Source organism: Bombina bombina, chromosome 2 (genome assembly GCF_027579735.1).
Source record: "Bombina bombina isolate aBomBom1 chromosome 2, aBomBom1.pri, whole genome shotgun sequence".
NCBI lineage: Eukaryota > Metazoa > Chordata > Amphibia > Anura > Bombinatoridae > Bombina > Bombina bombina.
The window spans coordinates 237,523,157-237,549,502 of NC_069500.1; the positions used below are offsets into that span (position 1 = coordinate 237,523,157).

Genomic DNA, 26,346 nt, shown 5'->3' on the forward strand with positions numbered 1-26,346 from the left:
AGGTTATCTCCTGGAATTCAAGGAACTACCCCCAAGGGGAAGGTTCCACAGGTCTCAATTATCTTCAAACCAAATAAAGAGACAGGCATTCTTACATTGTGTAGAAGACCTGTTAAAGATGGGAGTGATACATCCAGTTCCAATAAGAGAACAAGGAATGGGATTTTATTCCAATCTGTTCATAGTTCCCAAAAAAGAGGGAACATTCAGACCAATTTTGGATCTAAAGATCCTAAACAAATTTCTCAGGGTACCATCGTTCAAAATGGAAACTATTCGAACGATCCTACCTACTATCCAGGAAAATCAATTTATGACTACCGTGGATTTAAAGGATGCGTACCTACATATTCCTATCCACAAGGAACATCATCAGTTCCTAAGGTTCGCTTTTCTGGACAAGCATTACCAGTTTGTGGCACTTCCATTTGGATTAGCCACTGCTCCAAGGATTTTCACAAAGGTACTAGGGTCCCTTCTAGCGGTTCTAAGACCAAGGGGCATTGCAGTAGTACCTTACTTGGACGACATCCTGATTCAAGCGTCGTCCCTGTCAAAAGCAAAGGCTCATACGGACATCGTCCTAGCCTTTCTCAGATCTCACGGATGGAAGGTGAACAAAGAAAAAAGTTCTCTGTCCCCGTCAACAAGAGTTCCCTTCTTGGGAACAATAATAGATTCCTTAGAAATTAGGATTTTTCTGACAGAGGTCAGAAAATCAAAACTTCTAAGCTCTTGTCAAGTACTTCTTTCTGTTCCTCGTCCTTCCAAAGCGCAGTGCATGGAAGTAATAGGATTTATGGTTGCAACAATGGACATAGTTCCTTTTGCACGAATTCATCTAAGACCATTACAACTGTGCATGCTCAGACAGTGGAATGGGGATTATACAGACTTGTCTCCGACGATTCAAGTAGATCAAAAGACCAGAGATTCACTCCGTTGGTGGCTGACCCTGGACAATCTGTCACAGGGAATGAGCTTCCGCAGACCAGAGTGGGTCATTTTCACGACCGACGCCAGCCTAGTGGGCTGGGGCGCAGTCTGGGAATCCCTGAAAGCTCAGGGTCTATGGTCTCGGGAAGAGTCTCTTCTCCTGATAAACATTCTGGAACTGAGAGCGATATTCAATGCTCTCAGAGCTTGGCCTCAACTAGCAAAGGCCAAATTCATAAGGTTTCAGTCAGACAACATGACGACCGTTGCATATATCAATCATCAGGGGGGAACAAGGACTTCCCTGGCGATGAAAGAAGTGACCAAGATAATTCAATGGGCGGAGGATCACTCCTGCCACTTGTCTGCGATCCACATCCCAGGAGTGGAAAATTGGGAAGCAGATTTTCTGAGTCGTCAGACATTCCATCCGGGGGAGTGGGAACTCCATCCGGAAATCTTTGCCCAAATAACTCAATTATGGGGCATTCCAGACATGGATCTGATGGCGTCTCGTCAGAACTTCAAGGTTCCTTGCTACGGGTCCAGATCCAGGGATCCCAAGGCGACTCTAGTAGATGCACTAGTAGCACCTTGGACCTTCAACCTAGCTTATGTATTCCCACCGTTTCCTCTCATCCCCAGGCTGGTAGCCAGGATCAATCAGGAGAGGGCCTCGGTGATCTTGATAGCTCCTGCGTGGCCACGCAGGACTTGGTATGCAGACCTGGTGAATATGTCATCGGCTCCACCATGGAAGCTACCTTTGAGACAGGACCTTCTTGTTCAGGGTCCATTCGAACATCCGAATCTGGTTTCCCTCCAACTGACGGCTTGGAGATTGAACGCTTAATTTTATCAAAGCGTGGGTTTTCAGATTCTGTAATAGATACTCTGATTCAGGCTAGAAAGCCTGTAACTAGAAAAATTTACCATAAAATATGGAAAAAATATATCTGTTGGTGTGAATCTAAAGGATTCCCATGGAACAAGATAAAAATTCCTAAGATTCTATCCTTTCTACAAGAAGGTTTGGAGAAAGGATTATCTGCAAGTTCTCTGAAGGGACAGATCTCTGCTTTATCTGTTTTACTTCACAAAAGACTGGCAGCTGTGCCAGATGTTCAAGCATTTGTTCAGGCTCTGGTTAGGATCAAGCCTGTTTACAGACCTTTGACTCCTCCCTGGAGTCTAAATCTAGTTCTTTCAGTTCTTCAAGGGGTTCCGTTTGAACCCTTACATTCCGTAGATATTAAGTTATTATCTTGGAAAGTTTTGTTTTTGGTTGCAATTTCTTCTGCTAGAAGAGTTTCAGAGTTATCTGCTCTGCAGTGTTCTCCGCCCTATCTGGTGTTCCATGCAGATAAGGTGGTTTTGCGTACTAAGCCTGGTTTTCTTCTGAAAGTTGTTTCCAACAAAAATATTAACCAGGAGATAGTTGTACCTTCTTTGTGTCCGAATCCAGTTTCAAAGAAGGGAACGTTTGTTACACAATTTGGACGTAGTCCGTGCTCTAAAATTCTATTTAGAGGCTACTAAAGATTTCAGACAAAGATCTTCCTTGTTTGTTGTTTATTCTGGTAAAAGGAGAGGTCAAAAAGCGACTTCTACCTCTCTTTCCTTTTGGCTTAAAAGCATTATCCGATTGGCTTATGAGACTGCCGGACGGCAGCCTCCTGAAAGAATCACAGCTCACTCCACTAGGGCTGTGGCTTCCACATGGGCCTTCAAGAACGAGGCTTCTGTTGACCAGATATGTAAGGCAGCGACTTGGTCTTCACTGCACACTTTTGCCAAATTTTACAAATTTGATACTTTTGCTTCTTTGGAGGCTATTTTTGGGAGAAAGGTTTTGCAAGCCGTGGTGCCTTCCATTTAGGTGACCTGATTTGCTCCCTCCCTTCATCCGTGTCCTAAAGCTTTGGTATTGGTTCCCACAAGTAAGGATGACGCCGTGGACCGGACACACCAATATTGGAGAAAACAGAATTTATGCTTACCTGATAAATTACTTTCTCCAACGGTGTGTCCGGTCCACGGCCCGCCCTGGTTTTTAATCAGGTCTGATGAATTATTTTCTCTAACTACAGTCACCACGGTATCATATGGTTTCTCCTATATATATTTCCTCCTGTCCGTCGGTCGAATGACTGGGGTGGGCGGAGCCTAGGAGGGATCATGTGACCAGCTTTGCTGGGACTCTTTGCCATTTCCTGTTGGGGAAGAGAATATCCCACAAGTAAGGATGACGCCGTGGACCGGACACACCGTTGGAGAAAGTAATTTATCAGGTAAGCATAAATTCTGTTTTTATTAATAGTAAAAGTTAAGTTTGAACTATTTTTCTCTAGGAATTGGTTCCAATTATGTGTTATTTGAGATATTCATTACTGTTCTTTTTATTTCTAATGTGAAACATATAGAGCCAGCTGAGCACAAAAATGCAATCAGTATGGAGCTCAAATATTGCCCGGTATATTGTCATTAAATAAAAAATAAAGCAACATTATAACTGATCAAGCATACCAGGATCCACATCATGAATTTTGTACTGTAGCCATTTTACCTCTTTCAAAACTTCATATTTAAAGGGACATAAAACAGTATGAAATAACATAAGTATCTAAATATATAATGCAGCCAAAGCTTACCTGCAAAACTGTTTATTTAATAATCTCCATTAAGCCCTTTCATTCAGGCATAGTTTTGTTTGCAGCAAGCTCCCCCCCTGGGCATTTCCATATATTGAAGGTGCTATCCAGACCATAGCTTCTGCAGAATGCTCACATGCACGGTAGTGGGCAGAGTCACATGACACCTGACTAAAGCAGTACACAGTATAATGCTGAAGCTTTCACAAAGCATGTGACATTATCCCCATGGAAACGAGCAAGCCTCTTGGCAACAAACAATGGCAGTACCTGCTGTCCCTTCTCAACCCTCTTTCTTGCATAAGTAATTATCCTCACATGCACATCTTGTTATATGATAGCACAAGGTTTGGACTTGGACACTGATAAGGGGGGTGGAGCAGGCTTCACTTGGCAACACTAAAGTGTAAGTAATTTGACAGATTTTTGGAAATTTTATTAAAAAAATATAAGCTTTTATTTACACTTTTTTTCACACACTGTTTCTCTTGTAAGGTGTATCCAGTCCACGGATCATCCATTACTTGTGGGATATTCTCATTCCCAACAGGAAGTTGCAAGAGGACACCCACAGCAGAGCTGTTATATAGCTCCTCCCCTAACTGCCATATCCAGTCATTCTCTTGCAACTCTCAACACGCATGGAGGTAGTAAGAGAGAGTGGTGAAAAATAGTTAGTTTATTTTCTTCAATCAAAAGTTTGTTATTTTTAAATGGTACCGGAGTTGTACTATTTTATCTCAGGCAGAAATAGAAGAAGAGTCTTCCTGAGTTTTCTATGATCTTAGCAGGTTGTAACTAAGATCCATTGCTGTTCTCACATATGTCTGAGGAGAGAGGTAACTTCAGCGGGAGAATGGCGTGCAGTTTACTCTGCTATGAGGTATGTGCAGTTATAATTTTTTCTAGGATTGGATTAATTTAAGTTAAGCCTGAATACAGTGATTTAATAACGACTGGTATCATGCTTACTCTCAGGGGTAATACCCTTATAAAAATGCAATATAAAACGTTTGCTGGCATGTTTAATCGTTTTTATATATGCTTTGGTGATAAAACTTTATTGGGGCCTAGTTTTTTCCACATGGCTGGCTTTATTTTTGCCTAGAAACAGTTTCCTGAGGCTTTCCACTGTTGTATGAGTGGGAGGGGCCTATTTTAGCGCTTTTTTGCGCAGTTAAAATTACAGACTGAGACATCCAGTTTTCCTCAGAAGTCCCCTGAATGCTGCAGAACATATCCAAAGGGCCTAAAGTCGTTTATTGGGGAAGGTAGGGCCACAGCAGAGCTGTGGCAGTTGATTGTGACTGTTAAAAAACATCTATGTTGTTTTTTTGATCCGTTTTTTGAACTAAGGGGTTAATCATCCATTTGCAAGTGGGTGCAATGCTCTGTTAGCTTATTACATACACTGTAAAAATTTTGTTTGATTTACTGCCTTTTTTCACTGTTTTTCAAATTTTGACAAAATTTGTTTCTCTTAAAGGCACAGTACCATTTTTTATATTTGCTTGTTAACTTGATTTAAAGTGTTTTCCAAGCTTGCTAGTCTCATTGCTAGTCTGTACAAACATGTCTGACATAGAGGAAACTCCTTGTTCATTATGTTTAAAGGCCATGGTGGAACCCCCTCTTAGAATGTGTACCAAATGTACTGATTTCACTTTAAGCAATAAAGATCATATTCTGTCTTTAAAAAAATTATCACCAGAGGAATCTGACGAGGGGGAAGTTATGTCGACTAACTCTCCGCACGTGTCAGACCCTTTGACTCCCGCTCAAGGGACTCACGCTCAAATGGCGCCAAGTACATCAAGGGCGCCCATAGCGATTACTTTACAAGACATGGCGGCAGTCATGGATAATACACTGTCAGCGGTATTAGCCAGACTACCTGAATTTAGAGGTAAGCGAGATAGCTCTGGGGTTAGACGAAATGCAGAGCATACTGACGCTTTAAGAACCATGTCTGATACTGCCTCACAATATGCAGAAGCTGAGGAAGGAGAGCTTCAGTCTGTGGGTGATATTTCTGACTCAGGAAAGATACCTGATTCTGATATTTCTACATTTAAATTTAAGCTTGAACACCTCCGCGTATTGCTCAGGGAGGTTTTAGCTGCTCTGAATGACTGTGACACATTTGCAGTACCAGAGAAATTGTGTAGACTGGATAAATACTTTGCAGTGCCGGTGTGTACTGATGTTTTTCCAATACCTAAAAGGTTTACAGAAATTATTACTAAGGAATGGGATAGACCAGGTGTGCCGTTCTCTCCCCCTCCTATTTTTAGAAAAATGTTTCCTATAGACGCCACCACTCGGGACTTATAGCAGACAGTCCCTAAAGTGGAGGGAGCAGTTTCTACTCTAGCAAAGCGTACTACTATCCCTGTCGAGGACAGTTGTGCTTTTTCAGATCCAATGGATAAAAAATTAGAAGGTTACCTTAAGAAAATGTTTATTCAACAAGGTTTTATCTTACAGCCCCTTGCATGCATTGCTCCTGTCACTGCTGCTGCGGCGTTCTGGTTTGAGTCTCTGGAAGAGGCTTTACAGGTAGAGACTCCATTGGATGACATACTTTGCAAACTTAAGCTAGCCAATTCTTTTGTTTCTGATGCCATTGTTCATTTGACTAAACTAACGGCTAAGAATTCTGGTTTTGCTATACAGACGCGCAGGGCGCTATGGCTTAAATCATGGTCAGCTGACGTGACTTCAAAATCTAAGCTGCTTAACATTCCCTTCAAGGGGCAGACCCTATTCGGGCCTGGTTTGAAGGAGATTATTTCTGATATCACTGGAGGAAAAGGTCATGCCCTTCCTCAGGACAGGTCCAAACCAAGGGCCAAACAGTCTAATTTCCGTGCCTTTCGAAACTTCAAGGCAGGTGCGGCATCAACTTCCTCTAATGCAAAACAAGAGGGAACTTTTGCTCAGTCCAAGATGGTCTGGAGACCAAACCAGACCTGGAACAAAGGTAACCAGGTCAAAAAGCCTGCTGCTGCCTCTAAGACAGCATGAAGGAACGGCCCCCTATCCGGTAACGGATCTAGTAGGGGGCAGACTTTCACTCTTCGCCCAGGCGTGGGCAAGAGATGTTCAGGATCCCTGGGCGTTGGAAATTATATCCCAGGGATATCTTCTGGACTTCAAAGCTTCCCCCCCAAAAGGGAGATTTCACCTTTCACAATTATCTGCAAACCAGATAAAGAGAGAGGCGTTCTTACACTGTGTACGAGACCTCCTAGTTATGGGAATGATCCATCCAGTTCCAAAGGAGGAACAGGGACAGGGTTTTTACTCAAATCTGTTTGTGGTTCCCAAAAAAGAGGGAACCTTCAGACCAATTTTGGATCTAAAGATCTTAAACAAATTCCTCAGAGTTCCATCATTCAAGATGGAAACTATTCGTACCATCCTACCTATGATCCAGGAGGGTCAATATATGACTACAGTGGATCTAAAGGATGCTTATCTTCACATTCCGATACACAAAGATCATCATCGGTTTCTCAGGTTTGCCTTTCTAGACAGGCATTACCAGTTTGTAGCTCTTCCCTTTGGATTAGCTACAGCCCCAAGAATCTTTACAAAGGTTCTAGGGTCGCTTCTGGCGGTCCTAAGGCCGCGGGGCATAGCAGTGGCCCCTTATTTAGACGACATCCTGATACAGGCGTCAAACTTCCAAATTGCCAAGTCTCATACAGACTTAGTACTGGCATTTCTGAGGTCGCATGGGTGGAAAGTGAACGAAGAAAAGAGTTCTCTATCCCCACTCACAAGAGTTTCCTTCCTAGGGACTCTAATAGATTCTGTAGAAATGAAAATTTACCTGACGGAGTCCAGGTTATCAAAGCTTCTAAATTCCTCCCGTGTTCTTCATTCCATTCCACGCCCTTCGGTGGCTCAGTGCATGGAAGTAATCGGCTTAATTGTAGCGGCAATGGACATAGTGCCGTTTGCACGCTTACATCTCAGACCGCTGCAACTATGCATGCTCGGTCAGTGGAACGGGGATTACACAGATTTGTCCCCTCTACTAAATCTGGATCAAGAGACCAGGGATTCTCTTCTCTGGTGGCTATCTCGGGTCCACCTGTCTGAGGGTATGACCTTTCGCAGGCCAGATTGGACAATTGTAACAACAGATGCCAGCCTTCTAGGTTGGGGTGCAGTCTGGAACTCCCTGAAGGCTCAGGGATTGTGGACTCAGGAGGAGACACTCCTTCCAATAAATATTCTGGAACTGAGAGCGATATTCAATGCTCTTCAGGCTTGGTCTCAGTTAGCAACTCTGAGGTACATCAGATTTCAGTCGGACAACATCACGACTGTGGCTTACATCAACCATCAAGGGGGAACAAGAAGTTCCCTGGCGATGTTAGAAGTTTCAAAATAATTAACTGGGCAGAGATTCACTCTTGCCACCTATCAGCTATTCATATCCCAGGTGTAAAGAACTGGGAGGCGGATTTTCTAAGTCGTCAGACTTTTCATCCGGGGGAGTGGGAACTCCATCCGGAGGTGTTTGCACAATTGATTCATCGTTGGGGCAAACGAGAACTGGATCTCATGGCGTCGCGCCAGAACGCCAAGCTTCCTTGTTACGGATCCAGGTCCAGGGATCCCAAGGCGACGCTGATAGATGCTCTAGCAGCGCCTTGGTCTTTCAACCTGGCTTATGTGTTTCCACCGTTTCCTCTGCTCCCTCGACTGATTGCCAAGGTCAAGCAGGAGAGAGCATCGGTGATTTTGATAGCGCCTGCGTGGCCACGCAGGACCTGGTATGCAGATCTAGTGGAGATGTCATCCTTTCCACCATGGACTCTGCCTCTGAGACAGGACCTTCTACTTCAGGGTCCTTTCCACCATCCAAATCTAATTTCTCTGAGACTGACTGCATGGAGATTGAACGCTTGATTTTATCAAAGCGTGGCTTCTCCGAGTCAGTCATTGATACCTTAATACAGGCATGAAAGCCTGTCACCAGGAAAATTTATCATAAGATATGGCATAAATATCTTTATTGGTGTGAATCCAAGGGTTACTCATGGAGTAAAGTCAGGATTCCCAGGATATTATCCTTTCTCCAAGAAGGTTTGGAAAAAGGATTGTCAGCTAGTTCATTAAAGGGACAGATTTCTGCTCTGTCTATTCTTTTGCACAAGCGTCTGGCAGATATTCCAGACGTTCAGGCATTTTGTCAGGCTTTAGTTAGAATCAAGCCTGTGTTTAAACCTGTTGGTCTACCATGGAGCTTAAATTTGGTTCTTAAGGTTCTTCAAGGAGTTCCGTTTGAACCTCTTCATTCCATAGATAACAAACTTTTATCTTGGAAAGTTCTTTTTTTGGTAGCTATTTCCTCGGCTCGCAGAGTCTCCGAGTTATCTGCCTTACAATGTGATTCTCCTTATCTGATTTTCCATTCAGATAAGGTAGTCCTACGTACCAAACCTGGGTTTTTACCTAAGGTGGTATCTAACAAGAATATCAATCAAGAGATTGTTGTTCCATCCTTGTGTCCTAATCCTTCTTCAAAGAAGGAACGTCTATTACACAATCTGGACGTGGTTCGTGCTTTAAAGTTTTACTTACAAGCTACTAAAGATTTTCGACAAACATCTGCTTTGTTTGTTGTCTACTCTGGACAGAGGAGAGTTCAAAAGGCTTCGGCAACCTCTATTTCTTTTTGGCTAAGAAGCATAATCCGCTTAGCCTATGAGACTGCTGGCCAGCAGCCTCCTGAAAGAATTACCGCTCATTCTACTACAGCTGTGGCTTCCACTTGGGCCTTTAAAAATGAGGCTTCTGTTGAACAGATTTGCAAGGTGGCGACTTGGTCTTCGCTTCATACTTTTTCAAAATTCTACAAATTTGATACTTTTGCTTCTTCGGAGGCTATTTTTGGGAGAAAGGTTTTACAGGCAGTGGTACCTTCCGTTTAAGTGCCTGCCTTGTCCCTCCCTTCATCCGTGTACTTTAGCTTTGGTATTGGTATCCCACAAGTAATGGATGATCCGTGGACTGGATACACCTTACAAGAGAAAACACAATTTATGCTTACCTGATAAATTTATTTCTCTTGTGGTGTATCCAGTCCACGGGCCCTGTTATTTGAAGGCAGGTAATTTTTTCATTTATACTACAGTCACCACTGCACCCTATGGTTTCTCCTTTCTCTGCGTGTTTTCGGTCGAATGACTGGATATGGCAGTTAGTGGAGGAGCTATATAACAGCTCTGCTGTGGGTGTCCTCTTGCAACTTCCTGTTGGGAATGAGAATATCCCACAAGTAATGGATGATCCGTGGACTGGATACACCACAAGATAAATAAATTTATCAGGTAAGCATAAATTGTGTTTTTACCTCAGTTGATCCTTTTATAAAATGCACATAACTCAAAATGTTTTATGGCACTTTAAGAAGAATATATATATTCCACAGTACAACTTATGATTGGAATAGCTAAATGTACAAAGCACATACTATAAGATTATAGGAAGCCAGGAATGTATCCCTTAGAGGGACATACTACTCATATGCTAAATCACTTGAAACTGATGCAGTATAGCTGTAAAAAGCTGACAGGAAAATATCACCTGAGCATCTCTATGTAAAAAAGGAAGATATTTTACCTCTCAATCTCCTAAGCTCAGCAGAGTAAGTTCTGTGTAAAAAGTTATACTCAGGGGGCGTGTCTGGGCCAGGTCTGAAGATGGCCGCTTATTTGGGAGCTCTGCTCTGTTGACACCGGGTTAACAACAGCATGGAGGGGAATCTATTGCAGCAGGTACAAGCCCTATTGGAAGACTACGAGAAGTGCATATGTGACCGGTTTGACCGGCTTCTGGTAATAGCTGAAACACAGTACAACGTAACAGAGACTACCGGGCTCATTATGGCGGCTGAGATTGGGCCTAGCTTCAGCTCACATCACAACACCAGGGCAACTGCAGGGAGGTCGCATCGCTACGGGGATTGCTCTCTCACGGACCCTAGTGCCTACGCTATTGGAGCCAAGTGCGGTGCCACAGCAGGGGAACACATGGAGTCTACAGTGCGCGGCTCACTGCATTGAGGATGAACTCAAGTTAGAGCCCGAACTGCTGTGAGGGTCCTTACTAATGCCATAATGCATGCTGGTCCATCTTGCACGGAGCCGCTAGAAATCACCACTGAACTGATCCCTATGCAGGTCTGTAACCCTTCTATACCCAGCGAGGTTGTACCGGGGAGGACAACTGACTCCTTCCAGTGCAACTTTACCCCAGCTTGGATACCGGAGAAAATTCACCCGATGTACCTGAAGTACTGTTCCTGTGGCAAGTTAGTCTGTAAAATCAGACGGGCAGGAGTGGGCTAGTCTGTGGTCTTTGCTCAGGGTTTCAGAGCATATTGTGGCTCAACTTTGACTGTTTTTGCTGCACATATATACTGACTCTCACAAAAGGAACTAACTCTATCTTTAATATGACCTGCTTTCTGCCTGACACCCTGTGTTTTCCAACGTTATCCACAGGACAGACTTCACGGCCATTATGACTACTGTGTGTGTTTCCTCTCCTTAAAATTGTGCTTAGAGACCATACATGTACAGCGCTGCTGTACATGTGTTCCTTAGACAAATAATATATGTTTTAGCCAGTCCATGTTTCTTGAGGTCCCTGCAATTGAACACATAGATCGTATTTACCCTTTGAATATTCATGTATTTGTAATATATGTTTTGTTAGCATTAGATAGATATTGGGAAACCTCATTACTGTATAGGTCTAGGACCGCGTGGCATTATATAAATCTGATGTGCAACTCTGGCGTGACCATGTCATGGACCTTACCAAGCTATCGTAGGAGACCTTGAATCTCTTAACTGCGCACAGCACTGGCTATTGCCACTATAATGTTGGAAAGGGCAAAAGATGTTTATGTAATACATTTAAGGTAGACATTTAGATTCATTTGCTGAAGAAGCTTGCAGTATATCATCCCTATTTCATCCACTCAAATTTTTCTTAAAGATTGCGAACACCTGCAGTTTCAGTCCCAGTCCCAGTCTGGTAGTGTCCCAGTAAATTATTCTCTACATTTCCCCTCCATTCTTTTTCTTTTTTTCTTCTGGCAGAGTTACGCAGTCTCTGCCCTGTCCAAAGAGTCTTATCTGCTCTTTTTGGCCCTAAAAACAATAATATTGATGTGTTCACATGCACAGTCTCCTTTACATCTAGCCTGTTTGTTGATGCACTCCTAGATTGGTTCATCTTTAGCCTGAAGATAGTTAAAAATAAGTTTGTTTATTGCTTTTTCTAAAGTGAATTTGATTGTTAATGATACTACTTACGCCCTTGTCTGACCAATGCAAGCTTTGGACCTACTTCTAGGTTGGTATAACTCTAAAGGCGTGACAGTTACTTGTGTATTTATATATTATTTATATTGCATATATGTCATTATCTTATATTGCATAATGTTCAACTTTTCTGATTTACGTCTATTGATGCCCATACAGGTTTAGCATGAGTCTACAGTTTATTTTATGTTTTCTCTCTAACTCTATATATGAACCTACTGTATTAATGATGCGTCCTCATTTATATCCTAGCTTTCAGATCCCTTAGATGGATCTTTGTACCGTGGACAATATGCAGATAAAGTAATTAAATGAGGCATAATAATGAGGGGTACTGTTCAAATTCAATAAGACATTACGGTGTATTCTGTCAACTAAGGTATAGAATTATATAACTAATGTCCCCTGCATTTTTGTATCTTGATATTGCCCTTCAATGTGTTAATGTTTGTAACTGTTTTGATTGCCTCAATAAAAACACTTTAAAAAAAAAAAAAAAAAAAAAGTTATACTCTGCTGCTCCCAGCTGCAGGTAAAAAAAATAATAATTAAGAAATGAACAGCAGCCCATCAGCATCAGCAGTGATGAGGCCATGAACTCTTTTACTGTGATCTCATGAGATTTGACTTAACTCTCATAAGATTTCATAGTAAACTTCCTTTAAACTGAATAGGGAAATAACATGAGAGCGCACTAGGCTCAACCCCTTAGCTGTCCCGGGATAGACAAACTGATTTGCTGCTTAGAAATCTTTTACAATGGGATGTGGCTACTGAGGAACTTTTGAGGTAAAATATCTTTCTTTTTTACATAGAGATATTCAGGTGATATTTTCTAGTCAGCTTTTTACAGCTATGCTGCATCACTTTCAAGTGTTTCAACATTTGGGTATTATGGCCCTTTAAAGGGAGAGTAAAGCCAAAATGAAATATGATTCAGCTAGAGCACTGGTTTTTAAACCTGTCCTCAGGCCTCCCCAACAGGCCAGGTTTTCAAGAGTACCTTGGATCAGAGCAGGTAAAATAAACATGTTTACTAATCAGCTGATTATTTAACCTGTGCTCCAGATCAGATATCCTCCAATGTAATTTTTGTTATTATATTTGTTTTGTTCCCTTTCTATCTCTTGTTGAAAAGCTTGCCTAGATAGGCTGCAGATCAGCAATGCAGTATTGAGAGCTAGCTGCTTATTGTGAGCTACACTATGCATATTGTCATTGGTTCACCCAATTTGTTCAGCAAGCCCTCAGTAGTGTAATGCTGCTTAGTTAACAAAATTTACCAAGAGAATGAAGCAACAATAAGTAAATTGGAAAGTGATTCAAAAGTGTATGCTCTGTCTGTATTGTGAAAGAAAAAATGTAGTCACAGTTATTTATATACCTACCAGTTACTGGGGCAGAGCTTACTGATCGCAGATATAGATTTCTTCTGTTAAGTGTGATCAGTCCACGGGTCATCATTACTTCTGGGATATTACTCCTCCCCAACAGGAAGTGCAAGAGGATTCACCCAGCAGAGCTGCATATAGCTCCTCCCCTCTACGTCACTCCCAGTCATTCTCTTGCACCCAACGACTAGATAGGATGTGTGAGAGGACTATGGTGATTATACTTAGTTTTATATCTTCAATCAAAAGTTTGTTATTTTAAAATAGCACCGGAGTGTGTTATTACCTCTCTGGCAGAGTTTGAAGAAGAATCTACCAGAGTTTTGCTATGATTTTAGCCGGAGTAGTTAAGATCATATTGCTGTTCTCGGCCATCTGAGGAGTGAGGTAAACTTCAGATCAGGGGACAGCGGGCAGATGAATCTGCATAGAGGTATGTAGCAGTTTTTATTTTCTGACAATGGAATTGATGAGAAAATCCTGCCATACCGATATAATGTCATGTATGTATACTTTACACTTCAGTATTCTGGGGAATGGTACTTCACTAGAATTACACTGTAAGAAATACATAAAGCTGTTTAATAACTAGAGATTATGTTTAACGTTTTTGCTGGAATGTAAAATCGTTTTCATTTGCTGAGGTACTGTGTGAATAAATGTTTGGGCACTATTTTTCCACTTGGCAGTTGCTTAATCTGTTTTTCTGACAGTTTCTGTTCTCCCTCACTGCTGTGTGTGAGGGGGAGGGGCCGTTTTTTGGCGCTTTTATTATGCATCAAATATTTCAGTCAGCAACTCATTGTATTCCCTGCATGATCCGGTTCATCTCTACAGAGCTCAGGGGTCTTCAAAACTTATTTTGAGGGAGGTAATTTCTCTCAGCAGAGCTGTGAGAATTATAGTTTGACTGAGATAAAAAACGTTTATTCTGTAATTTGTTTCCTGCTTTCAGAATTTGTTATCTTTGCTAATGGGATTAAACCTTTGCTAAAGTTGTGTTGTTTACAAGGATTGAGGCTATAACTGTTTCAATTTATTAATTTTCAACTGTCATAGATCTTCTGTGCTTCTTAAAGGCACAGTACGTTTTAATATTATTCTAATTGAATTGTATTTCCAAGTTGCAAGTTTATTTGCTAGTGTGTTAAACATGTCTGATTCAGAGGATGATACCTGTGTCATTTGTTGCAATGCCAAAGTGGAGCCCAATAGAAATTTATGTACTAACTGTATTGATGCTACTTTAAATAAAAGTCAATCTGTACAAATTGAACAAATTTCACCAAACAACGAGGGGAGAGTTATGCCGACTAACTCGCCTCACGTGTCAGTACCTACATCTCCCGCTCAGAGGGAGGTGCGTGATATTGTAGCGCCGAGTACATCTGGGCGGCCATTACAAATCACATTACAGGATATGGCTACTGTTATGACTGAGGTTTTGGCTAAATTACCAGAACTAAGAGGTAAGCGTGATCACTCTGGGGTGAGAACAGAGTGCGCTGATAATATTAGGGCCATGTCAGACACTGCGTCACAGGTGGCAGAACATGAGGACGGAGAACTTCATTCTGTGGGTGACGGTTCTGATCCAAACAGACTGGATTCAGATATTTCAAATTTTAAATTTAAACTGGAAAACCTCCGTGTATTACTAGGGGAGGTGTTAGCGGCTCTGAATGATTGTAACACAGTTGCAATACCAGAGAAAATGTGTAGGTTGGATAAATATTTTGCGGTACCGACGAGTACTGAGGTTTTTCCTATACCTAAGAGACTTACTGAAATTGTTACTAAGGAGTGGGATAGACCCGGTGTGCCGTTCTCACCCCCTCCGATATTTAGAAAAATGTTTCCAATAGACGCCACCACAAGGGACTTATGGCAAACGGTCCCTAAGGTGGAGGGAGCAGTTTCTACCTTAGCTAAGCGTACCACTATCCCGGTGGAGGATAGCTGTGCTTTTTCAGATCCAATGGATAAAAAGTTAGAGGGTTACCTTAAGAAAATGTTTGTTCAACAAGGTTTTATATTGCAACCCCTTGCATGCATTGCGCCGATCACGGCTGCAGCGGCATTCTGGATTGAGTCTCTGGAAGAGAACATTGGTTCAGCTACTCTGGACGACATTACGGACAGGCTTAGAGTCCTTAAACTATCTAATTCATTCATTTCGGAGGCCGTAGTACATCTTACTAAACTTACGGCGAAGAATTCAGGATTCGCCATTCAGGCACGCAGGGCGCTGTGGCTAAAATCCTGGTCAGCTGATGTTACTTCTAAGTCTAAATTGCTTAATATACCTTTCAAAGGGCAGACCTTATTCGGGCCCGGGTTGAAAGAGATTATCGCTGACATTACAGGAGGTAAAGGCCATGCCCTGCCTCAGGACAAAGCCAAAGCCAAGACTAGACAGTCTAATTTTCGTTCCTTTCGTAATTTCAAAGCAGGAGCAGCATCAACTTCCTCTGCACCAAAACAGGAAGGAGCTGTTGCTCGCTACAGACAAGGCTGGAAACCTAACCAGTCCTGGAACAAGGGCAAGCAGACTAGGAAACCTGCTGCTGCCCCTAAAACAGCATGAATTGAGGGCCCCCGATCCGGGATCGGATCTAGTGGGGGGCAGACTTTCTCTCTTCGCCCAGGCTTGGGCAAGAGATGTTCAGGATCCCTGGGCGCTAGAGATAATATCTCAGGGATACCTTCTGGACTTCAAATACTCTCCTCCAAGAGAGAGATTTCATCTGTCAAGATTGTCAACAATCCAGACAAAGAAAGAGGCGTTTCTACGCTGCGTACAAGAGCTCTTGTTAATGGGAGTAATCCATCCAGTTCCACGATCGGAACAGGGACAGGGGTTTTACTCAAATCTGTTTGTGGTTCCCAAAAAAGAGGGAACTTTCAGACCAATCCTGGACTTAAAGATCCTAAACAAATTCCTAAGAGTTCCATCGTTCAAGATGGAGACTATTCGGACAATTTTACCTATGATCCAAGAGGGTCAATACATGACCACTGTAGATTTAAAAGATGCTTACCTTCACATACCGATTCACAAAGATCATTATCGGTACCTAAGGTTTGCCTTCCTAGACAGGCATTACCAGTTTGTGGCTCTTCCATTCGGATTGGCTACAGCTCCAAGAATCTTCACAAAGGTTCTGGGTGCTCTTCTGGCGGTACTAAGACCGCGGGGAATCTCGGTAGCTCCATACCTAGACGACATTCTGATACAAGCTTCAAGCTTTCAAACTGCCAAGTCTCATACAGAGTTAGTGCTGGCATTTCTAAGGTCACATGGATGGAAGGTGAACGAAAAGAAAAGTTCACTCGTTCCACTCACAAGAGTTCCCTTCCTGGGGACTCTTATAGATTCTGTAGAAATGAAGATTTACCTGACAGAGGACAGGCTAACAAGACTTCAAAGTGCTTGCCGCACCCTTCATTCCATTCAACACCCGTCAGTGGCTCAATGCATGGAGGTAATCGGCTTAATGGTAGCGGCAATGGACATAGTACCCTTTGCACGCTTACACCTCAGACCACTGCAACTGTGCATGCTAAGTCAGTGGAATGGGGATTACTCAGACTTATCCCCTTCTCTGAATCTGGATCAAGAGACCAGAAATTCTCTTCTATGGTGGCTTTCTCGGCCACATCTGTCCAGGGGGATGCCATTCAGCAGACCAGACTGGACAATTGTAACAACAGACGCCAGCCTTCTAGGTTGGGGTGCCGTCTGGAATTCTCTGAAGGCTCAGGGACAATGGAGTCAGGAGGAGAGTCTCCTGCCAATAAACATTCTGGAATTGAGAGCAGTTCTCAATGCCCTCCTGGCTTGGCCCCAGTTGACAACTCGGGGGTTCATCAGGTTTCAGTCGGACAACATCACGACTGTAGCTTACATCAACCATCAGGGAGGGACAAGAAGCTCCCTAGCTATGATGGAAGTATCAAAGATAATTTGCTGGGCAGAGTCTCACTCTTGCCACCTGTCAGCAATCCACATCCCGGGAGTGGAGAACTGGGAGGCGGATTTCTTAAGTCGTCAGACTTTTCATCCGGGGGAGTGGGAACTTCATCCGGAGGTCTTTGCCCAAATACTTCGACGTTGGGGCAAACCAGAGATAGATCTCATGGCGTCTCGACAGAACGCCAAGCTTCCTCGTTACGGGTCCAGATCCAGGGATCCAGGAGCAGTCCTGATAGATGCTCTGACAGCACCTTGGGACTTCAGGATGGCTTACGTGTTTCCACCCTTCCCGTTGCTTCCTCGATTGATTGCCAGAATCAAACAAGAGAGAGCATCAGTGATTCTAATAGCACCTGCGTGGCCACGCAGGACTTGGTATGCAGACCTGGTGGACATGTCATCTTGTCCACCTTGGTCTCTACCTCTGAAACAGGACCTTCTGATACAGGGTCCCTTCAAACATCAAAATCTAACTTCTCTGAAGCTGACTGCTTGGAAATTGAACGCTTGATTTTATCAAGACGTGGATTTTCTGAGTCAGTTATTGATACCTTAATACAGGCTAGGAAATCTGTTACCAGAAAGATTTACCATAAGATATGGCGTAAATACCTATATTGGTGTGAATCCAAAGGTTACTCTTGGAGTAAGGTTAGGATTCCTAGGATATTGTCTTTTCTACAAGAAGGTTTAGAAAAGGGTTTATCTGCTAGTTCATTAAAGGGACAGATCTCAGCTCTGTCCATTCTGTTACACAAACGTCTGTCAGAAGTTCCTGACGTCCAGGCTTTTTGTCAGGCTTTGGCCAGAATTAAGCCTGTGTTTAAAACTGTTGCTCCACCATGGAGTTTAAACCTTGTTCTTAATGTTTTACAGGGCGTTCCGTTTGAACCCCTTCATTCCATTGATATAAAGTTGTTATCTTGGAAAGTTCTATTTTTAATGGCTATTTCCTCGGCTCGAAGAGTCTCTGAATTATCAGCCTTACATTGTGATTCTCCTTATTTGATTTTTCATTCGGATAAGGTAGTCCTGCGTACTAAACCTGGGTTCTTACCTAAGGTAGTTACTAACAGGAATATCAATCAAGAGATTGTTGTTCCTTCTTTATGCCCAAATCCTTCTTCAAAGAAGGAACGTCTACTGCACAACCTGGATGTAGTCCGTGCTCTAAAATTTTACTTACAGGCAACTAAGGAATTTCGACAAACGTCTTCTCTGTTTGTCATTTACTCTGGGCAGAGGAGAGGTCAAAAAGCTTCCGCTACCTCTCTTTCTTTTTGGCTTCGTAGCATAATTCGTTTAGCTTATGAGACTGCTGGACAGCAGCCTCCTGAAAGGATTACAGCTCATTCTACTAGAGCTGTGGCTTCCACTTGGGCCTTCAAGAATGAGGCCTCTGTTGAACAGATTTGCAAGGCTGCAACTTGGTCTTCGCTTCATACTTTTTCCAAATTTTACAAATTTGACACTTTTGCTTCATCGGAGGCTATTTTTGGGAGAAAGGTTCTTCAGGCAGTGGTTCCTTCTGTATAAAGAGCCTGCCTATCCCTCCCGTCATCCGTGTACTTTTGCTTTGGTATTGGTATCCCAGAAGTAATGATGACCCGTGGACTGATCACACTTAACAGAAGAAAACATAATTTATGCTTACCTGATAAATTCCTTTCTTCTGTAGTGTGATCAGTCCACGGCCCGCCCTGTTTTTAAGGCAGGTAAATATTTTTTAATCTATACTCCAGTCACCACTTCACCCTTGGCTTTTCCTTTCTCGTTGGTCCTTGGTCGAATGACTGGGAGTGACGTAGAGGGGAGGAGCTATATGCAGCTCTGCTGGGTGAATCCTCTTGCACTTCCTGTTGGGGAGGAGTAATATCCCAGAAGTAATGATGACCCGTGGACTGATCACACTACAGAAGAAAGGAATTTATCAGGTAAGCATAAATTATGTTTTTGATACGTTGGTGTAATGTTAATATTTCCCTTTTCAGATATTTGCCAACTGCACTCACCTTATTGCCAAGAAACCATGCAGAAGTGAAAAGTGGTTAGCAGCATGTGCAACAGGTAATTTTTAAGTATATTACTAATATAAAAATAGGAACATAAAATTAGTATGTTTAAAAAGTAATTGGCAATTGAAACCTATCTTGTAGCACTGCTAATTATCTATTGTGTTCTCATGTAATAGGTAAAATGACTTGCCTAAAAAAATATTTAAACATGAGGAATTGTCTAAAACTGTTAGGATTAAATAATTGTATGGATCTCAGCTGCAGACTAGAAGAAATGTCCCTAGAATAAGGGTGAAGTAGTTTCCTTTATGGTAAACTCAGAATACAGTATATGCGAGTTGTTCAGGAACTTTACTATATAGTTATATTTGTATCACTGTCAAATATGAACTACTATTGCTTAAGTAGTTTTATTATTTCTCAAGTGAAGTTGTTTGATTATAAGTAAGTAAAAGTAAACAGTCTGATTAGTTACTGCAGTAAATATGGTAATGTAGCGTTTTTTTTTGCAATAATATATTATTTGTAACGATAACCTGCAGTATAAGGAACAGTCTCTGTGAACAATGTGTCAGGTTCAATAGGCTGATTCCGGCTTGCTTGGATGAGTCAGTATATACAAAGTAAAGACTTGAGTGAAAAAAGGCTATTGTAACCAATGCGTTACTCAGAGAAACCAGCAAGTCCCTTTCATTGACGGATGACGTCATAGGCAGTCTCCGTATTTTTGCGTAACATATAGCAGAGGAGTTATGCTCCGTATCAAGAAAACAACGGATGATTAGTAAAGAACAAGTTCAACATTAAAAAAGGTAAATCACTGCAGAGTAATGTCAATACCTTGTACAGTTTGGTCACACTAGTTGAAGTAGGCAGAAAACGATCAGAGTCGGTATGTTGTTCAGGCAGAAGCCGGAAGCTGATGGCAGATAGTAGAATAAACTGCAGATTAGAATATAACTGCAGTAGTTGTATAATCGGCAATTAACACCCTAGTAACGAAGAGTTGAAGGAAGGTTTAACAGGAACTCAGGATAAAGTAGTTGCGGGCAGTATCCCCTAGGGTAAATTACTCCAAAGGAGCTCATAGAAGACGTTTGCTTAACAGGCTGCAAACAAATTACTAAGCACCTGGATAAGGTGCTTTGTAGATTTAAAGGGAAAGGAGGAGGAGTTTTGATAATACACTCAGAGCATCCAGCAGAGATTAGAATGATCCTGACATGACCCCCCCCCTCAAACAAGCTGTACCACAGCTTGAGGACCAGGTCGGTCGAGATTCTGGCGATCATATAAAGACAGTAGTTTTGGTGCATGGATATTGAATGACGGCTCCCAAGTATCCTCATCAGGTAGGTAACCTTTCCACCTAACCAAATACTGCAATTGCCCATTGTGGAATCTGGAGTCAATTAACGAGTCCACTTCATATTCTTCATTGTCTTGCAAAATACCTTTAGGTGGTATGACTGATCCTGGAGTTCTCATAGGAGTATAAGGCTTTATGAGGGAGACGTGAAAAGTATTATGTACCTTCAGGGTTGGAGGTAACTGTAGTGTTACGACATTAGCATTTATTATCTTTAGAATAGGAAATGGTCCAATAAACAGACCTAGTTTCTTACTAGGGATCTGCAACTTCAGATTCCTTGTGGATAACTACACTTGATCTCCCACTGCTTAAGTTGGTGGAGGTCTTCTTCTGAGGTCGTAGAAATGTTTTTGATTTTGTTGTGAAGTATTGATATTTTCTCTAAGAATTCTAAATTTTTCTAGGAGAGTGGCTGTCAAGTCATATGCTAATGGACAATCGTTTCTTCCACTACTATTAAACAAAATGGGTATGGATGTAGGGTGGAAACCATAGTTAACTTGGAAAGGAGTCATTTCTCCAACATTGGTGTGTCCGGTCCACGGCGTCATCCATAACTTGTGGGAATATTCTCTTCCCCAACAGGAAATGGCAAAGAGCACAGCAAAAGCTGTCCATATAGTCCCTCCTAGGCTCCGCCCACCCCAGTCATTCTCTTTGCCGTTGCACAGGCAACATCTCCACGGAGATGGTGAAGAGTATGTGGTGATTAGTTGTAGTTTTTTATTTTACTATCAAGAGTTTGTTATTTTAAAATAGTGCTGGTATGTACTATTTACTCTGAAACAGAAAAGGATGAAGAGTTCTGTTTGTGAGAGGAATATGATTTTAGCAGCAGTAACTAAAATCGTTTGCTGTTTCCACATAGGACTGTTGAGATGAAATAACTTCAGTTGGGGGAAACAGTTAGCAGACTTTTCTGCTTAAGGTATGACTAGCCATTTTTCTAACAAGACTGTGTAATGCTGGAAGGCTGTCATTCCCCTCATGGGGACCGGTAAGCCATTTTCTTAATCAAACAGAATAAAGGGCTTAATCTGGGCTATAAAACTGGTAGACATTTTTATGGGCAAGATCGATTGCTTTATTTGGGCTTTTTATAAAGATTGATGTTGATATTCACACTTATAAAATTTGGGGAACGTTTTTTTTAACGTCAGGCACTGGTTTAGACACCTTTTCAGTCAGGAAGGGCCTTCCCTGTAGTAGGCTGAGCCTCATTTTCGCGCCATTACTGCGCAGTTTCTTTTGAGAGCAGGACATGCAGCTGCATGTGTGTGGGTCTGAAAGTATTTGAAAAGGTTCCTAGAAGGCTTCATTTGGTATCGTATACCCCCTGAGTTTGGTAAAGTCGCAGCAAAGGCTGTAGCTGGGACTGTAGAGGGGTTAAAACTTTAACCGGCTCCGGTTTCTTCATTTTAAGGGTTAAAGGTCTCAAATTTAGGGTGCAATGCTTTGAATGCTTTAAGACACTGTGGTGAAAATTTGAACAATTCCTTCATAGTTTTTCACATATTCAGTAATAAAGTGTGCACTGTTTAAAATTTAAAGAGACAGTAACGGTTTTGTTTAAAAACGGTTTTTGTACTTTATTGACAAGTTTAAGCCTGTTTAACATGTCTGTGCCTTCAGATAAGCTATGTTCTGTATGTATGGAAGCCAATGTGTCTCCCCCTTCAAAATTGTGTGATAATTGTGCCATAGCGTCCAAACAAAGTAAGGACAGTACTGCCACAGATAGTAAAGTTGCCCAAGATGATTCATCAGATGAAGGGAGTAGACATAGTTCTACATCATCTCCTTCTGTGTCTACACCAGTTTTGCCCACGCAGGAGGCCCCTAGTACTTCTAGCGCGCCAATGCTTATTACTATGCAACAATTGACGGCAGTAATGGATAACTCCATAGCAAATATTTTATCCAAAATGCCTGCATATCAGAGAAAGCGCGATTGCTCTGTTTTAAACACTGTAGAGCAGGAGGGCGCTGATGATAATTGCTCTGTCATACCCTCACACCAATCTGAAGGGTTCCGTGAGGGAGGTTTTGTCAGATGGGGAAATTTCAGATTCAGGTAGAATTTCTCAACAGGCAGAACCTGATGTTGTGACATTTAAATTTAAATTAGAGCACCTCCGCGCACTGCTTAAGTAGGTGCTATCTACTCTGGATGATTGTGACAACCTGGTCATTCCAGAAAAATTGTGCAAGATGGACAAGTTCCTAGAGGTTCCGGTGCACCCCGACGCTTTTCCTATACCCAAGCGGGTGGCGGACATAGTGAATAAGGAGTGGGAGAAGCCCGGCATACCTTTTGTTCCCCCTCCTATATTTAAGAAATTATTTCCTATGGTCGACCCCAGAAAGGACTTATGGCAGACAGTCCCTAAGGTCGAGGGGGCAGTTTCTACACTAGCCAAGCGCACTACTATTCCTATCGAGGATAATTGTGCTTTCAAAGATCCTATGGACAAAAAATTGGAGGGTTTGCTTAAAAAGATATTTGTACAGCAAGGTTACCTCCTGCAACCTATTTCGTGCATTATTCCTGTCACTACAGCAGCGTGGTTCTGGTTCGAGGAACTAGAAAAGTCGCTCAGTAGAGAGACTCCGTATGAGGAGGTTATGGACAGAATTCACGCACTTAAGTTAGCTAATTCCTTTATTTTAGATGCCGCTTTGCAGTTAGCTAGATTATCGGCGAAAAATTCTGGGTTTGTAATTGTGGCGAGCAGAGCGCTCTGGCTAAAGTCTTGGTCAGCGGATGTATCTTCCAAGACAAAATTGCTTAATATCCCTTTCAAGGGTAAAACCCTTTTTGGGCCTCTAGACAAGAGGGTAATGCTTCGCAAACCAAACCAGCTTGGAAACCAATGCAAGGCTGGAACAAGGGTAAGCAGGCCAAGTAACCTGCTGCTGCTAACAAGACATCATGAAGGAGTAGCCCCCGATCCGGGACCGGATCTAGTAGGGGGCAGACTCTCTATTTTCGCTCAGGCTTGGGCAAGAGATGTTCAGGATCCCTGGGCACTAGAAATAGTTTCTCAGGGTTATCTTCTGGAATTCAAGGAACTACCCCCAAGGGGAAGGTTCCACATGTCTCACTTATCCTCAAACCAAATAAAGAGACAGGCATTCTTACATTGTGTAGAAGACCTGTTAAAAATGGGAGTGATACACCCAGTTCCAACCGTGGAACAAGGAATAGGGTTTTACTCAAATCTGTTTGTGGTTCCCAAAAAAGAGGGAACTTTCAGACCAATTCTGGATTTAAAGTTCCTAAACAAATTTCATCGTTCAAAATGGAAACCATTCGAACGATTTTACCTACAATCCAGGAGGGTCAATTTATGACTACCGTGGATCTAAAGGATGCGTATCTACATATTCCTATCCACAAAGATCATCATCAGTTCCTAAGGTTCGCCTTTCTAGACAAACATTACCAGTTTGTGGCTCTCCCATTCGGGCTAGCCACTGCTCCAAGGATTTTCACAAAGGTACTCGGGTCCCTTCTAGCGGTTCTAAGACCAAGGGGCATTGCAGTGGCACCTTACTTGGACGACATTCTGATACAAGCGTCGTCTCTTTCGAAGGCAAAGGCTCACACAGACATCGTTGCGGCCTTTCTCAGATCTCACGGATGGAAAGTGAACATAGAAAAAAGTTCCCTGTCTCCGTCGACAAGAGTTCTTTTCTTGGGGACAATAATAGATTCTTTAGAAATGAAGATCTTCCTGACAGATGTCAGAAAGTCGAAACTTCTAAACGCTTGTCAAGTTCTTCACTCTGTTCCACGACCTTCCATAGCTCAGTGCATGGAAGTAGTAGGGTTGATGGTTGCAGCAATGGACATAGTTCCTTTTGCGCAAATTCATCTAAGACCATTACAACTGTGCATGCTGAAACAGTGGAATGGGGACTATACAGACTTGTCTCCAGTGATTCAAGTAAATCAGAAGACCAGAGACTCACTCCGTTGGTGGCTAACCCAGGATCACCTGTCCCAGGGAATGAGCTTCCGCAGACCAGAGTGGGTCATCGTCACGACCGACGCCAGTCTAGTGGGCTGGGGCGCGGTCTGGGACTCCCTGAAAGCTCAGGGTCTATGGTCTCGGGAAGAGTCTCTTCTCCCGATAAACATTCTGGAATTGAGAGCGATATTCAATACTCTCAGGGCTTGGCCTCAACTAGCAAAGGCCAGATTCATAAGATTCCAATCAGACAACATGACAACTGTTGCTTACATCAACCATTAGGGGGGAACAAGGAGTTCCCTGGCGATGAGAGAAGTGACCAAAATCATAAAATGGGCGGAGGATCACTCCTGCCACCTATCTGCGATCCACATCCCAGGAGTGGAAAACTGGGAGGCGGATTATCTGATATTTGCCCAGTTGACTCAATTATGGGGCATTCCAGACATGGATCTGGTGGCGTCTCGTCAGAACTTCAAGGTTCCTTGCTACGGGTCCAGATCCAGGGATCCCAAGGCGACTCTAGTGGATGCATTAGTAGAGCCTTGGACCTTCAACCTAGCTTATGTGTTTCCACCGTTTCCTCTCATTCCCAGGCTGGTAGCCAGGATCAAGCAGGAGAGGGCCTCGGTGATCTTGATAGCTCCTGCGTGGCCACGCAGGACTTGGTATGCAGACCTGGTGAATATGTCATCGGCTCCACCATGGAAGCTACCTTTGAGGCAGGATCTTCTTGTACAGGGTCCATTCGAACATCCAAATCTAGTTTCCCTCCAGCTAACGGCTTGGAAATTGAACGCTTGATTTTATCTAAGCGTGAGTTTTCGGATTCTGTAATAGATACTCTGGTACAAGCCAGAAAACCTGTAACTAGAAAAATTTATCATAAAATATGGAAAAGATATATCTGTTGGTGTGAATCCAAGGGATTCTCATGGAGTAAGATCAAAATTCCTAGGATCCTTTCCTTTCTCCAAGAAGGTTTGGATAAAGGATTATCAGCGAGTTCTCTAAAGGGACAGATTTCTGCTTTATCTGTCTTGTTACACAAACGACTGGCAGCTGTGCCTGATGTTCAAGCTTTTGTTCAGGCTTTGGTCAGGATCAAGCCTGTTTACAGACCTTTGACTCCTCCCTGGAGTCTGAATTTAGTTCTTTCAGTTCTTCAAGGGGTTCCGTTTGAACCTCTACATTCCATAGATATCAAGATGTTATCTTGGAAAGTTCTGTTTTTGGTTGCTATTTCTTCTGCTAGAAGAGTTTCTGAGTTATCTGCTTTGCAGTGTAATCCGCCCTATCTGGTGTTCCATTCAGATAAGGTTGTTTTACGTACTAAACCTGGTTTCCTTCCAAAGGTTGTTTCCAACAAGAATATTAACCAGGAAATAGTTGTGCCTTCTTTGTGTCCGAATCCAGTTTCAAAGAAGGAACGTTTGTTACACAATTTAGATGTAGTTCGTGCTTTAAAGTTCTATTTAGAAGCAACAAAGGATTTCAGACAAACGTCTTCTCTGTTTGTCGTTTATTCTGGCAAGAGGAGAGGTAAAAAAGCTACTGCTACCTCTCTTTCCTTTTGGCTGAAAAGCATCATCCGATTGGCTTACGAGACTGCCGGACGGCAGCCTCCTGAACGCATCACAGCTCACTCTACTAGGGCTGTGGCTTCCACATGGG

The 26,346-nt window shown here is 42.6% G+C and overlaps 1 protein-coding gene across 1 annotated transcript in view; it reads left to right on the forward strand.

Annotated features, from left to right (window-relative positions):
- SLF1 (SMC5-SMC6 complex localization factor 1) overlaps positions 1-26,346 on the forward strand; it is a 686,747-nt gene that overhangs the window by 100,111 nt on the left and 560,290 nt on the right. Inside the window, exon 3 of the mRNA XM_053701493.1 lies at positions 19,300-19,375. Coding sequence (XP_053557468.1) covers positions 19,300-19,375 — 76 coding nt within the window. The remainder of the gene's footprint in view (positions 1-19,299; positions 19,376-26,346) is intronic.